At 47.6% G+C, this 15,415-nt stretch overlaps 2 protein-coding genes across 2 annotated transcripts; one reads left to right on the top strand and one right to left on the bottom strand.

Annotated features, from left to right (window-relative positions):
• The first annotated feature begins 395 nt into the window (after positions 1–395).
• Positions 396–7,684, top strand: knk (protein Skeletor knk). The gene is made up of 14 exons (XM_068769631.1): positions 396–532; positions 628–701; positions 1,077–1,225; positions 1,775–2,017; positions 2,103–2,210; positions 2,280–2,462; positions 3,002–3,095; positions 3,181–3,327; positions 3,410–3,545; positions 3,635–3,806; positions 4,191–4,395; positions 5,126–5,324; positions 6,020–6,175; positions 7,359–7,684. Exons 1-14 carry the CDS (start codon positions 442–444, stop codon positions 7,496–7,498), a joined length of 2,097 nt encoding a protein of 698 aa, XP_068625732.1. The 5' UTR covers positions 396–441; the 3' UTR covers positions 7,499–7,684.
• A 1,214-nt stretch (positions 7,685–8,898) lies between these two features.
• m-cup (mann-cup) lies at positions 8,899–15,165 on the bottom strand. Its single transcript, XM_068769633.1, has 3 exons — positions 14,859–15,165; positions 11,317–12,769; positions 8,899–9,903 (listed from the first exon to the last, which is right to left on the bottom strand). Exons 1-3 carry the CDS (start codon positions 15,017–15,019, stop codon positions 9,550–9,552), a joined length of 1,968 nt encoding a protein of 655 aa, XP_068625734.1. The 5' UTR covers positions 15,020–15,165; the 3' UTR covers positions 8,899–9,549.
• Positions 15,166–15,415: the final 250 nt, after the last annotated feature.

The following is a 15,415-nucleotide window of genomic DNA, read 5'->3' as shown; positions in this document are numbered from 1 at the left end:
CGTTTTTAAAGACAAAAACGCTGAATACCACTTCAGTTAGTTGTCCGTTTATTCATTTCTGGTACCATAAATAAGTTTCAAAGTAATTTCAATAAAATAGTTTACATCTCAAACTTTACAATTTATAAATCTCGAAGCGAATCCTGCGGCACACCTAACAAAACTTTTCCCGCTACTCAAACGTATTTTTCGTGCTGAGAACACTGCCCTGCGAGTGTGTTTCCAATTGTTCCATAACGTCATACTGTTCGAAAAGTGAAAGTGACTCGCACCTCATTGGTTGAAATGAATGACATTTCATAAGGAGCCAATAGCCGCGGCGACCTTGCCGGCTTGTGGTGCGCGAGAACAATTACAAGTTAGTGACAGGTCAAGTTTTGCAAATCGGACAGGAAGTAAACGGCCGCGCGCCCCGAGTTGCGATAGAAGTTGTATTTTTAAATGAAAAGTTATTATGTTAATATTATAGCGAGAAGTGATAAACGTAAAATGTTCATAACATGGTTCGCGGTGCTGTTTCTCGTCGCAAGAGGTAAACAGTTCGACGAAAAGCGCGAAATTATAAAAGTTGATACAACTTTCTCTGCTTATACGTTTTGTTAATATCTCACAACACGAATTTTTCAGAGTGCTCCGCACAGGACGATGAAGGTCCCTACCGTGGAAAATTAATAGGCAAATTAAATTCCTACCATCACCAGGTAATGTATTTTTATTAAAAATTAATGTTTCTCAAAAAATAATATGAATCACAAGCCGAGAGCTTCGAATAGCTTTCATTAATTTTAAATGCGTCATCTGCAGCCAGCTGGAACTATGACAGGTAATCAGTGCCATAAAGCTTACACAAAAACAAAAGTTTGTGCGTAAGAGCAGTGTATTGCAGCTGAAATCTGCTTTAACAAAGAACTATCTTGGAAAAACGGTAAGGTTTTTAATGATAACAATTATTGTGTTATTTTAATAGCTATACAATTATTATTTCTGACTGGAGACATGTCGGTGCTTCAGCTCATATCCGACTAGTAAAATAGTGGCAGTTAATCAAATGACATTTATATTTCAATAAATGCCAGGTATCAGGAGAAGTGTATGCGGTTGATGACTGGACAGTTTTGCTGGTGAACTTCAACTATGACGGTACAGGAGAAGATACTTTCTTCTGGGCAGGAGACTCAGGGCGCCCGGGCCCACAAGGTTTTATTGTGCCTGATCAATATGGCAAGTTAGTAATGTGAAAGTTGAATTATTTATTAATACTAACCAACCATAGCTAAGAAATGTTTATTATTATTCACCAACAATTTTTTTTAATACTTATAGGTAAGAATTCTCCCAATATTTTATTCAAAATAAAGTTTAATATACCTGGCAAGAAATATGTGTACCTAATATGTCAACTGATTATAGGTGATATAGTTAAATTGTTTTGGCCAGTTAGAGCTTTAATTTTAACTGTGGACAGCACAACATGGACCCTTTTGCAGCCACCGTTCTTCAAGTGAAGTGTCTAACACTAAATATTTTCTAATCTGTTAGCACCTCCAATAAATTTATTTTAGTTCAGATCAAATCAATTAAGATGAACAAAATGTTTGGATCTCCTTAATCAATTGTTTTAAAAAATCCACTGCGCACTTTATTCAGCAGGCATCGACCATGCACTCTCATATTCCTTGAATTTCAAGTATCTGATACTAAAATTTGAATAAAAAAAAAACTTGAGAAAAAACTGAATTAATATTGCATATGTTGTAATTGTGTGCGTGGACAGGACCAACATCTTGGAGCGCTACAACAACGCGGAGGTGCGGCTGCGGCTGCCCGAGGGCAAGCGCGTGGCGCGGCTCAAGTGGCTGTCCGTGTACGACGTGAGCACGCAGAACGCGTTCGGCGACGTGTACGTGCCCGACGAGTTCGAGCCGCCCGCGCCGCGCACCGTGGGCTCACTGGCGCCGGCGCCCGGCGTGCGCGTGTCCAGCGCGCCGGTCACCTTCCTCGACGCCAACTCCTTCACGTAAGTCGCGCGCCGTGCACTCCACTTGGCACTCGGTTGTTGCTCATGCCCTCATGATCCCGGGCTAAGGTTCGATTTGCGGCAGGATCCCGGAGTTCCGCTACGACGGCAGCGGAGAGGAGGTGTACTTCTGGACGGGTGTGGGGCCGCAGCCCTCGTCGCGCGGCACCGTGATTCCCGACGAGCGAGGCTAGTGAGTATGACCGCGCCGGGAGGGTGCTGGCCGGAGGTCGGTGCGATGCTGACGCGCTCACGTGTGCAGCTTGGAGCCGCTGCGCGCGTACACCGGCGAGGACCTGCGGCTGGAGCTGCCGGGCGGGCGCACGGTGTTCGAGGTGAACTGGGTGGCGCTGTGGGACGCCGGCACGCGCACCGCGCTCGCCTCCGTGCTCGTGCCCGACGCGCTCAACGTGCCGCCCGCCGCGCTACGCACGCTCGACCACAGGCGAGTACATTCGTTCATTATTTAAAAAGCTTTTTAAATAATATATATAGCTCTACAGGCTCTGTAGCAACAACTATAACAGATTGCCAATAAAATGCTTCCTCATTTGTATTATTTATGCACTAGTTGCACAAGTTTGTGTTAATAGGAAATATGTAGGAACTATGCAAATGAAGCAAAACAAAAACTTAGTTTTTGCGCCATCTAACGAATTAATCATTTTCAAAGAATTGTATCGCTCAGACCGACCCCCCGCGCTCCGGTGTAAAGATTATATATCAAGTTCAAGGGTGAGAAAGTTTATTAAATGCATTTGCACTTTACAACAATAACTAGCTGCTCTTGTAGTTTGTCGTTGCAAATGGCAGATTGAGTATTGGTCGCAGCCTGAAACATATAGGTTAACCCATAATTCTATTTTTGCAATTAATTGTAGACTATCAAAGGGTTCCATTAGCAATACTAAATAGAGAAATTACAACATTATGTCAGGTATGCTCCAGCAGCGGAAAATGTTATCTTTCACATTGGTTGTGCAGGTCCAAGTTGCCGCACTGCAAGCAGCTGCACCGCGACTTCCAGGTGTCGTGGGAAGTGTTCGGCAACCAGATCACCATCGAGCTCGCCGCGCAGGTACTCCCTGTCCGCCCGGGTGCGCCCGCGGGGCGGTGCGGTGCGGAGCCGCCAGCTGACTGACGCGCGGGCCTTCTGTGTGCAGATTGGCGACAACGAGTACATGGCGTTCGGCATCTCCGGCAACGACACGCGCTCGCAGATGGTGGGCGCCGACGTGGCCGTGGTGCACTACAACACCACGCTGCGGCAGGGCTCCGCCGGCGACTACAACGTCACCGCCGCGGCGCCTGTACGTAGCGCCGGCACGTCCGCTTACTTTACACGACACCAAACGGCAATACGTGTCCTCTAATGTGTGTGTTTGTGTACAGTGCGTGCAAGTCCTGGGGCAATGGGTGGGCGTGTGCCGCGACGAGCGCGGCGGCGGCCTCAACAACCACCAGGTGTTCAGCTCCAGCCGGACGGACGGCCTCACCGTGCTCAGCTACCGGCGCTCGCTGCAACCTGGTCAGTACTGCCACTCACTCTCTCTTTCTCTCTCCCTCACATACACACACCCCTTGCAAACCTATAACCTGTCTCGCTTTTCCTCACAGACGAGCCGATGGACCGCGCGTGGAATACGGAGGGCACGCAGTATGTGGTGTGGGCGGTGGGCCCGCTGGACGACGCGGGCGAGCCCGCCTACCACCGGCTGTACCACCGCGCCGACGTGACGCTGCAGCTCTCCCGCTCGCCGCCCACCGCTGACTGCTTCGATTTTGTCGCGTATGACATTCTTCCTTTCTTGCTTTCGATGGAAAAATGTTCTAGACCCGTATAAAAAAAAAACCTTATAAGATAACCGATACTTACTCTTACTGTGAAAATATAGAGATCAAATAAACGTGGCTGGACTCGGTGTCAGGATTCCCTGAGAAACGAAACAAGCTTACGTCCCTCGATATATTTGTCTACCTGCCCTGTGCGGCTAGGCTGCTGCGTGTTGGGACGAAGGTTGTGTGTAGGTCATCCCTGGCGATGATCTTTTTTTTACAAAATTCTCGCAAAATGTTGATGACACGAAATGTCACATACCATGGGTACTTACCTGCCCGCCAAAGCTTAAAGCAAAAGAGTGGCAGCTGTTGTGTAGCGTATGCGTGTGCGCAGGGGTGAGCGCGCGCGCGTGCGCGGTTGGGAGCGCGCGCAGCTGTTCGACCCGGCGCTGCGCGTGCTGCGCTTCGCGGTGGGGCCGGCGGGCGGCGCGCACGGTCTGCAGTCGCGCGTGCCGGCCGCGCCCAGCCGCGCCTGGTACGTCAACGGCCAGCTCGCGCCCGACCTGCAGCTCCGGCGCGGCCTGCACTACACCTTCAAAGTAACTCTTGCTGCTTGCTCCTCACGCTCTCTCCTCCCACTCGCATCCGTCTCTTACCACACTTATGTGTACCCTGTACATGAATTTAATTATTATTCTTAATTTATTTTTAGTAATGTGGTCTTTAAAAGAAAAATTTTAATAAAATAAAATATCGACTACAGCTTCGCGGTCAAACTGCATTATACACAGGTGAACTTTAATCTCAGCATTCGAAACGTTACCGCCTTTACATCTGTTTCTCGAGCAATGCAACACAAAACACTGCAACAGCACTAGTGAGACGGCTCTTTACAGAACTATTGTTATGATCGACGCGCTAGATGGCGCTCAAATTGTGACTTTTGTTTTTGGTTTATATATAAATATTTGACTAATTTTCATCATCTAATTTTTACTGTATTTTGTCTGTACGCGCTGGAATATTTAGTATGACCGCAATGACGAATGACTAAATAACTAAAAAAGTATTTGCCAAATAATTGATATTCAGCAAGCTGTAGCAATTTGTCCGAATATCAAATTTTGTATTGGCTTCCTTCGCGATCCTAAGCGCAGTAGGCTTGTAATTAAATGATGCCTTATAGAGGGGAGTTCGGTCTTATTTTAGTTTATATCCAATTGTGCTCTTCTGGCACTGTCTTCGTGATCCTATGTGGAAAAACTAATGAAGCGCCCGCGTGCAGTGTGTTAATAAATAAGGAGGTAGTGAAAGTGAAGCGTGTGTCAGGTGTCCGGCGGCAACGAGCCGCACTCGGCCACGCTGTACCACCCGCTGGTGGTGACGACGGAGCCGCACGGCGGCCTGGAGCGGCTGCCCGACGCGGCGCAGCGCGAGGTGCGCGTGCTGGCCGGCGCGCGCACCACCCGGCGCGCGCGCCTCGCGCCCTCCGCCGCCGGCCCGCTCTGCAGCGCGGAGCGCCCGCCCGGTACGCGCCGCGCGCATTCTGCCTATTTCCTCAAATAATCATCTCATAAGCCATTCCTCGAAGATCACCGCAACTGTTGTTCAGCCTAGCGGAGAGCCTGCTTGCAGCGCGTCTGCCGAACCGGGATCGTCACTGGAGAACCTTCTCAACACAACCGTCGTCTTTTTATGATTTCCCCCGCCCGCTGCCGCTTTCTGACGAACAGTTCTGCGAGCTGCGCCAGTGACTGGTTTTTCTGATTCGCTTGCGTTGCTCTGCCCGACCTCATTAAATAAATTTTAATATTACTTGCAAAGGCCACTCACATGTCAGGCCAACCTTACACACACACGTATGTATAAACGAAGTAGTTACATTAATAGCGAGCAGTAACTTTAATGGTTTCTGCAGGCAGCGCGACATATTAATTTTCACATTATATAGTGTATGAATTTACCATTCTTAGCTGACACCTGCATCGCACAGACGACCGCACCTGCGACTTGCCTTCCGTCGACAAATTTTCGGCGCAAATCAAGAATTAGAGAAAAGTTCCCTATCTTGAATGAAATAACAGACGGTTTTGTGAAAATTCATTGCAATCACATGTGATTATTGAAATGCGAGGATTGAAATGGCAGTCTTATTGTGTTATCGTTACAGTTGGTACATTATTTGGTACATGTATACTTAAAGTGTGAGCGTGTGCCCCCTAGGCGCGGACCCGCGGCGCGACGACGAGTTCGCGACGTTCCGCGCGTACAACCGCACGCTGCGCTGGAGCTGCGCGCCCGGCGAGCCGGCCAGCCTCGCGCTCACGCCGGACTCCTCGTGGCCGGACCTCGTCTACTACCACTCCTTCACGCACCCCGGTGTGTACCCGCTCACACCCACTCGCCCAGCCGTGGGGAATTCCTTTATTCATATCATTTTCATCCACATGCGATGATACGATATGTGTATGATAATGTGTAATTTTGTGTAACTGGCTGTCAATTACATAAATAACAAAAGACGATGTGAACAAAAGAATAACACACGCCGTTGGCTCGGCTTGAAATATCACTAAAGTAACTTTTTTAAACGGTTTTATTTAGTTCGACCGGTACGGAATTTATTTGGAACAAAATTAGAAATTGAAATTTAAGCACCTTCCCGTTGTCAGATTGGTCTGAAATTTGGTACACACATTTAATTTAGATGACAATACAATATAATAAAATCAATAACATTATAAATCTAAGATGGTCGCCGATACGAAATGGTGGGTTACATATTTTTCCTTAATCCCCTCAATATGGGTGTCAAATGAAAGGGCTACACTAGCAAAACACGATGATTATGTCAAAATTTAAAATCCAAGATGGACGCCGTTCCAATATGGTGGACTAGGTACATATTTCTCCACAACCACTACAATATGGGTATTAAAAAACCGTTTAACTTAAAAGTTTTTTAAATGTATTTATTTATTAATAACATTGATGGAATTTTTTAAAAATACTTGTGTAATATAAAAAAACCATGCAAAAGCATAATTGTAATTAATACGTCTTTTTGCGCGGCTTTTGGTAAATTATTAAGTTATTTCATCTAACAGGATTTTTAGTTGTTGATCATGTGTTTTTTGTTGGCTTTTCTGAGGAACGTATCCCTCGTGTGAAAAGATGTGTGTATGTGTTATTTCCTATTTGCTGCTGCCAGCTCAAGCTTATGACTTTGTTTGTGTTGAGTGCAGACCTCAAGGAATACAATACAATCCCTTTTTGTATTAAAACTTGCATTTCACAAACATTACCCGGATTACATTTTTAATATCTACGTGTAACTACTATAAATTAGACACATAAGTCGACGCTATTACTTTTTATCTCTAATTAATTTTGAACTCTTTCTCTTGAGTAATAACATAACCTTGGTAGCCCCCTTCATGTGCTGCTTTTAAATTCAACCTTCAGTCAGTTTGCATTCTGAGCCTGTCGACCTTAGCGAGCTTACCTTGTAGTGCGCTGGTGTGGACTTGGGTGGTAATATAGCATTGGCTGCGGTGCACAGACATGGGCGGGCGCATCTTCGTGGTGGACAAGCACCGGCGCAACGTGGCGCGCGGCGCCGCCCCCCGCGCCATCCTCAGCGCCGGCCCCCTGCCGCTGGCTGCGCTGCTCGTCGCCGCACTCAACTATATAATTTGCTAGACGCGTACTCATTACTGGTACGTACCGGCTCACGCGCACTAGGGCTGCGTGCCGGATGCCTCCGTCCTTCGTTGAGCGCGCGACAATCAAACTCGCCGCCCGACACGCTCAGTGTTCATTTAATGACTGTGTAGTATATTTTATACAATTGATATGTTTATGTAAATAAAGATATTTATACGCTTATTATTCATTTCATTTTAAAGAACATTTGTGATTGTTTGCGGCAGTGAACCCCGACTCACCGACTGACGGGTGGCAACACCACACACGACCGACCGCACCCACATACTCATCCCTACTATTTCGACTGTACTCCAAGAAGCAGGAAAGATGGCGCTTCACAGAACTAGTCCAGCTTGTGCCCGCTTACATCTCTCTCACTCGCTAACTCTGTGTTTGGCACTAATCAGTGTAACATAACTCCTGAAGATGCCCCGTGGAGGGGTGAAACACGTGTTGAGTAATTTGGCGGTGGCGGTTGTGTGATTCGCGTTGTTTGCCGCATGCGCATTTATCAGCGCGCTGGCGGGCGGTGCATTTCGTTGCACGATTACCACTGCATGTGCGGAAGTGGCTAAATATTAGTCCCTTTCTTACTTAGGATGGACTTCCGCGAGGTAACGCCTGGTTCCATTAAATACAAGCTTCCGAGCTCCAGGTGCTGAGAGTAATGAAATGACTAGTGATTGCGGCTGCGATTGGGCGAAATCTTGGATATATGTAGAATTCCTACGCACCAAAACGCTCTCGGCTTTCACACGACGAAACGATGCTCCAGTCCTTGTGGACGTCTCCCTTCGGTTCATGTTGGTCACCACCGCAACGTAACCAGCGAGCGCTGCAACCGATGAAACCACTGCTTAAGGGCATCCGTCTAAGAGCGGCAGCCGGGTTGGCCGACGAATCCGACCTCACAAATAGTAATGCCACCGTCGACAGTTTGTCGTTTGAAAGTAACCGCCGCAGCGTTGTTACCGAAAATCCCGGCACCGATGATGACCCGGCTCGATTTACTGCGCACACATCACTTGCCGATGTGACTTGATGCCCAACCTCGTATAGAAATTCAAATCCCATCAATTAAGCCTAGCATAGATAAAGCGCATTATCACGCACACCGAAAAAATGAAGGCCTGTGGATTTGTTGTTTCAATTTCGTATTCCTTTTTGAAGAACTCATTTTCATTGCACACAATGTTACATTAAAAGTATACTATTGAAACAAACCAGGGTTTGTACAATAAAAAGTGCTACTTGAAAGAGTTGTCCGCACCAAAATGATTTAGAAACGCTGCTCTGCACCAACAGACGAATTTGATCGGCTGTGAGGCCCCGCGTGCTACCGTCACCCGAGTTGTTTTCAAGTGGGTTCAGTGCGAAGAAATAAAATTCGTGTCGAGAGAAAAAAGTTTATTTAAATAATTAATAATAATAACGACGAGATCGTCACTAGCCTAGGAACGAGTAGGTCGCGTCCGAGGGAGCGGGACAGCTAACACGATTATCTAAACAATAATGACTAGGTTCTAGGTTTGCGGAGGGGAGCCCGGAGCGGGGGCTGATCTAGTATCAGGGTGGGCGTCCGTGGAAGGCAAAGAAAGCACCCGTGTTCGGGTGACGACGAGTAAGTATAACTACGCAAGCAAAGGTAGGAGATGGAGGGTCTACGATGACATACGTTATATCGCTCGAAGTTAAGTGGGTGCCGGCGGCGTCGCGCTGACCATTAGTGGCCAACTGAATGTCGTGATTTTTTTCATTTCCTTATAGTATGTAGGTTTATATTAAGTGATAATAGAGCTTGGGAATTAATTGCTCTAACAACTGTAATTAGAATATTGTAAAGTGACCAGAAAATAACTCATCCGAATTTGTTGTGATCTTCTCAAAGCGTTTGCGTTTGGAACCCTTGCACCTTTAAGCTGAAGGATACCATTATAAGACAGTACAATGTGATTTTAGTATCAAATTGAGTTCTTCGGGTACTCATCTCATGACGTACAGAGGTGTCGGAGGGTGGGGTGCGGTGACAGCGGTGGGGAGGGCGCCTAGGCGCGGTGTAACTGCAGGAAGTCGTAGAGCGTGGCGGGCAGGGCGTGGCGCGGCACGCGGCGCTCGGAGGCGAGCAGCGCGCGCGCGGCCAGGCAGCGCAGCGTCACGTAGCGCAGCGGGCAGATGCGCGAGCCGCGGTTGAGCGCGATCAGCTCGGCCGCCGAGTCGCCGAACTTGTTGGGCTGGTCCAGGTGCGCGCCGCCCTCCAGCAGCCGCTCCACCAGCTCCGTGGAGAAGTTGTACGGGATGGCGGCCACGTGCAGCGGCGTCGAGCGCGCCTCGTTGCGCTGCCGCGGGTCCGCGCCGCACTCCAGCAGCAACGACACCACCTCCACCGACGGGAACACCGGCTGCAACGCGACCACAGCTATACTCTACTGTACTCTACTGCCGGCACACTCGCCTCGCTGCTCGATTACTGCCTATCAAACCAGCTATGGATGCGCTTAAACCCTTACTCCCCAAAAGTAGTTCAAGGGTCCACGAGAGATTCGACAGTCTACGTTGAAGTGGCAAAAAAATGAGGGTTTACACTCAATTCGTAAGTGGTGGTCCACGATAATTTATCACCTAACAATGTAGGCAGGTGTTTTCAATGATTTTATCGAGTTTTGACAATAGGGCAAAAACGGAGAGGATCTACCTAAATCAGTTGTCTAAACTATCTTACATGATCACAAAACGTTGAATATTCCCGATTACGCTAAAACTTTGCTTTTTAAAATATTTTATATTTGAACAGCAGTCGTAAAAGCACGAAGCAACGGAACAGAAATAAGAGCCAGAAGCTGACGGACACGGACAGGTGTCGTCCAGTTCTTACGTCGCGTTGAGGAAGGTATTTGTATTAACCTTCCTCTGATGTAATATGAGGTGAAATAAAATAATGATGTCATGCTCCGTGCCCGGCGTGAACAACAATTTAGCGCGTAAATTTCTTTCAAGCAATTAAAAATATATAAAGGGCAAATATTTAAAAATAGCCGCATGCAAACGCATCTTTACATTTCTTTAATTTTGTTGAAGCACGCCGATATGAGAAGTCGATTTATAGTTTTTAATCGGTATAAATATGGCATTAGCTCGGTGAATATACACACCTCTACTTCGGACTCCTTGTTGTTATTACGTCTAAAACTTACCGGCCTTAGGAAAAATCCCACAAGGGTGTGGATACAAGAGGGCCGATCTTATAATCTGATAAAGTCAATATTATCATATTCCAACCCAGTGTGGGTAACGTCTTATTAGGTCTTACGGTGGGAATTTCTGCTGGAGTGCCCAGCCACAGCCACAGTCCTCGAAAAGGGATGCCGGAAAGATCTTTCGTAATATCTTTTTTAACGGTGCTTTAATAAACTTTGGCACTGATTGTTACTTCATTGTCGGTAACCACATATTAGTGATGACTCTGGACTCTGGTGAAATGGCAGCGCGCCCTAACAGGCAGAGTGCCTGTCACTGTCGCGATCGAATGACTCCTCAATATCGAAAATGTTTTCATCTGTGAACAGGATTTGCCTGCTGCTACAACCTACCTGCTGGTTTGTTTATCCCTTATTGTCATCTCATCTAAAGAACCAACGAGTTCTGCCTGCGGACACGATTTCTAGCAGTTCACGCCTTCATTACTGATAACAGCTTGTGACAATATTTAAAGACCGATTACGTATGTATCGTGCAAATGTTCTGAGCGTGCGAGCGTGCAGGTGCGAGCGTGCATGTGCGAGCGTGCAGGAGCGAGCGCGTCGGAACAGACTGACCGGTACGGCGACCTCGTCCGCGAAGTAGGTGGAGCGGATGACGTTGAGGCGCGAGACGGCCAGGTGCAGCAGCGTGTCGCCGGTGTGAGCGCTGCGCACGTCGGCGGCCAGCAGGCGGCGGACGCGCGCGCGCAGCTCGGCGCGGCGCGGCTCCGGCGCGCGCAGCAGCAGCAGCAGCAGGTGCGACACGCAGCGCAGCGCGCGGTCGAACGTTTCTGCCTGCTTCTTGTGCACGGGTCGCGCCTCGAGCGCGCGCCGGCACTCGGGCAAGTGGTCGGCCAGCAGCGTGAACACGCGCAGCACGTCGCCGTAGCGCGGCAGCCGAGGCGCGCGCTCCAGCCGGCCTCCGCCCGCGTCCAACAGCAGCCGCGTGAGCGCGCTCGCCGTGTGGCACGTGTCCGTGTACAGCAGCGAGTCCTTCTCGATGCGGATCTGCAGCGCCCAGCTCCACAGGTCGATGCAGCGTTGGTAGCGGAACGCGTCGGCGTAGGAGGCGCCGCGGTACATGAGCCGGAAGACGGTGTCCTTGTGCGCCGGGCCCAGCACGCGCTCGGCCACGAGCAGCGCCTGCGTGCGCAGCGCGTCCATGTCGGCGGCCGCCGCCTCCAGCTCGTCGTGCGTGCGCCACTCGCGCGCGTGTCCCAGCGCCGGGTGCGGAGCGCGCACGGGCCGCTTCTCTACGTACTCGCTGTAGGCGTGCCGGATGGCGGTGGCGCGGCGCCACGAGGCGAGCGCGACGGCCACGTCGTTGAACTCGTCGAGCTGCGTGGCGCCCAGCAGCTCGTAGGCGTCGGCGGTGCGCGCCGGCGAGTAGCACACTACGGTGCACAGCAGGCTGACGATCTGCGCGGCGCCCTTGAGGCAGGCGGTGCGCAGCGCGTCGTCGCCGGCGCGCGACGCCAGGCGCGGGTTGGCGCCATGCTGCAGCAGCAGGCGCGCGCTCTCCACGCGGTGCTCCTGGATAGCGTAGTGCAGCGCCGTCTTGAGCTGCATGTCTCGCGCGTCCACCTCGGCGCCGTGTTCCAGCAGATAGGTGCAGAGGCGCACGGACTGCACCGAATTGATGAGGCAGGTGCCGCCGTTGTGGTTGGGGCGGTGGATGTCGGCGCCGCGCTCCACCAGGAACTTGACGACGTCGAAGTGCGTCATGAAGCAGGCGGAGCGCACCGGCGTGGAACCGCTGCCGCTGCACGCGTCCAGCTCGGCGCCGGCGTCGGCCAGCACGCGCAGCACCTCCAGCCGGCCGGCCACCGCGGCGCACCACAGCGGCGTCACGTGGTGCACGGAGCGGTCGTCCGGCACCTCGTACACGCCGCGCTGCTCCAGCTCGGCCGCGCACACGTGCACCAGGTACTCCACGATCTCCACGTTGCCGCGCTTGCACGCCACGAACAGCGGCGCGCAGCCGTCGCGCGTGCGCCGGCACACCGCGCTGCGCTCCTCGGGCCGCATCCTGCCGACACGCAGTCCATCTACATCTACACTCCCTCCCACCAAACAACTGTTAGGGGACACTTTCTCTCCAACGAGAGAGAAGAACAAGTCAGTAATAACAGCCCAATGTAGTATTTGATTTGACAAGCACCTTGTTAAAACTACAAAATTCAGAGTAACATAATAATCCCATTAAATGGGCAGGAGAATATTTTTTGGCGATCTCTGCTTCAGATATGCTCTAAACCAGCTCATCCTGCATCAGATATATGGTATTGCTGCTAAATTTTGAGACTTCTGGTAAAAAAAACATTACAAGTCATTTTCACTGAATGGCTAAAGATACACATGGTCTAACATTGTCAGGACGAATCTCATTAGTTGTCAGCAATAGAGATTCTAATCAATAGTCTTGTCTGGTGTTAAAAACTCACAATAAACAAGGCCTTTTTAATCCCATCACATAAACAGCATAACCTTGTTGTAAGTTAACATGTGGTTTTTGACCAGGACCTTTTTGACAGTTTCCTGTTGTATGTAATCTAATATTTATCGCCAGTTGTTTATCTCTTCCAAAATGGTCCTGTTTCATGACAACTCAATAAAGAATTACAAATGAATACACAGTTCACTTATGAATGTTGTTTGTATGACCAGCTATTTATAAATGTTTCCAAACCTTATTCTGGTCAATTTTGATTTCTTTAGTAAATACTGATAAGGTGATATTGATTTACTTTTTAAAAATTATCATTGATTTTATTATAACTGTGCAACAAGAAGGTGCATCTTGATATTGAAATTACCAGATTGAAAATACTTACAAAACCTTTGTGCTGCTCTTACTGACTGCATTAAGTCCATAAGACACAATTTCTTATAGCAAACCCATGTTACTATTTTTAATAAAATTTAAAAACTTTGAGTTACTTCATTAGATTAAATCATTTTGCCAGAACGAAAAAACAATTGTAAAATAATTGAAAACAAAATTTGACTAGTTTCTTTTTAAAAACAAAATCTTTGTAAAGTCATCAAAACCAGCCAGATATAAACAGCACAGCCAAAGCCAAAGACATTTTATTACATGATAATACATACTATCCATTCAAGATTTTTCTTCCATCTCATATATTCACAAATTTTGCATAAAACACTTTTTATCAGAATTTGCATTAACAGATATTGTATAGAGAAAATCCAATTCCATAATGATCTCAAGAAAAGCTTTGAAACCTTTCAATGCAGAACAAACATAAACAGAAATAATACTACATGATGTCTAGATTCTTTCAATTTAAAATGGAGATAAAAAACAAAGCCTAAATGTTCTCTACGCTACATCATTGTGAGTCAATTAAAGTCAAAATCCAAACAACTAGGAAACCACTGGAGTTAAAAACTTTAAACAAGTGACAAAAAGCCGGGCTCCTTAAATAGCAAGGCAGTGTTTAAAAATCTCTTAGATAAGCAAACACTCTTTTTAGCTGTTTTTAAAATGAATTAATCTAAACTTACCTATACTAAATACTAGACTTAATAACATAAGACTTAACATGTAGTGAAATTTGTTGATTGTCCCCGTTCCACTCTCAGAAAGATGATCTACAAATGTTTTCAATGCCAAATGTACGCAAGGCTTATGCAAAAGTGAGGATATGTCTAAGTTAACAGGACCCCATGATGATGGTAACAAACATACATATTATTATGGAGATTGTAAAATAAAGTTGCAATAAAAAGGTATTTAATTGTAATTTTATGGGATGACAAATGTTTTAAATGAGATTCTATTGGTAACATATACATAACATTTAGGACAAAGTAAAACAAAGAAAATTTTTTGTTAGATATAAATACGTTGGCAAAAGAACGTCATCTAATTTGGTCTTAACTTGCGGCGTAATTGCAAAAGTTAATGTAAAATCATGAATGAGATAAATTTAAACTGAAAACATGGGATATATTCTTTGTGACCACCATAACCATGCCACTACAGTCCAGTTAATAGATGGCAATGAGGATCGTCTTGAGCCACTGACAAACATGATCACAACTTGAAACCATATGGAGAGCAATGCCTGTCGCCCGAAGCGCGCAGCTCGTACCTCTCGAGGGCTGTGCGCAGGCGGGCGGAAAGGCGGGCGCCCGGCGCGCTATGCTTGCACTCCTGCATCAGCTCATTGAACACCGTGTCGTGATGTTTTATATCATAGTTTTTTCCAGCGCCGGCTCCATCGCCGCTCGCTCCGGCACCCTCTTCCCACATCGCAGCGGCAACGATTGGTGCACTTCTAGTAGAGAGTTGATACAGAAGACCAACTTCGGTACCACAAATTTAAGAAAATTAACCGAACTTTTGTACTTGCGACTAACACAAACAAAGAATGAGCTCGGAAAAGCTAAACTGCGACAATGTCAATATCACAGAGTATGTTTATATTCGAAAACAGTTACCACTCTGTATATTTAATACCTGTGCAGAGCGCCGCGACATCTGCTGCTGCATCACGAAATTATTTCTGAATTTTAAGACAATCGTTACTTTGATGTACTTTACCCTGTACTTGGTGAAATGGGGAAAGTTTAATGAATCATTCAGCATCGTGTTAACAAACCAGACAACACTATAAAAATCGCTGATCAGTACGGGAAAATAGTAGCC

This window comes from Battus philenor, unplaced genomic scaffold, assembly GCF_028537555.1.
Source record: "Battus philenor isolate CCGP_79_NKW_IND1 unplaced genomic scaffold, ilBatPhil1.0.hap1 SCAF_28, whole genome shotgun sequence".
Taxonomy (NCBI): Eukaryota; Metazoa; Arthropoda; class Insecta; order Lepidoptera; family Papilionidae; genus Battus; species Battus philenor.
The sequence above is the reverse complement of the archived record's forward strand: the minus strand, read 5'-3'. Positions and strand labels throughout refer to the sequence as shown.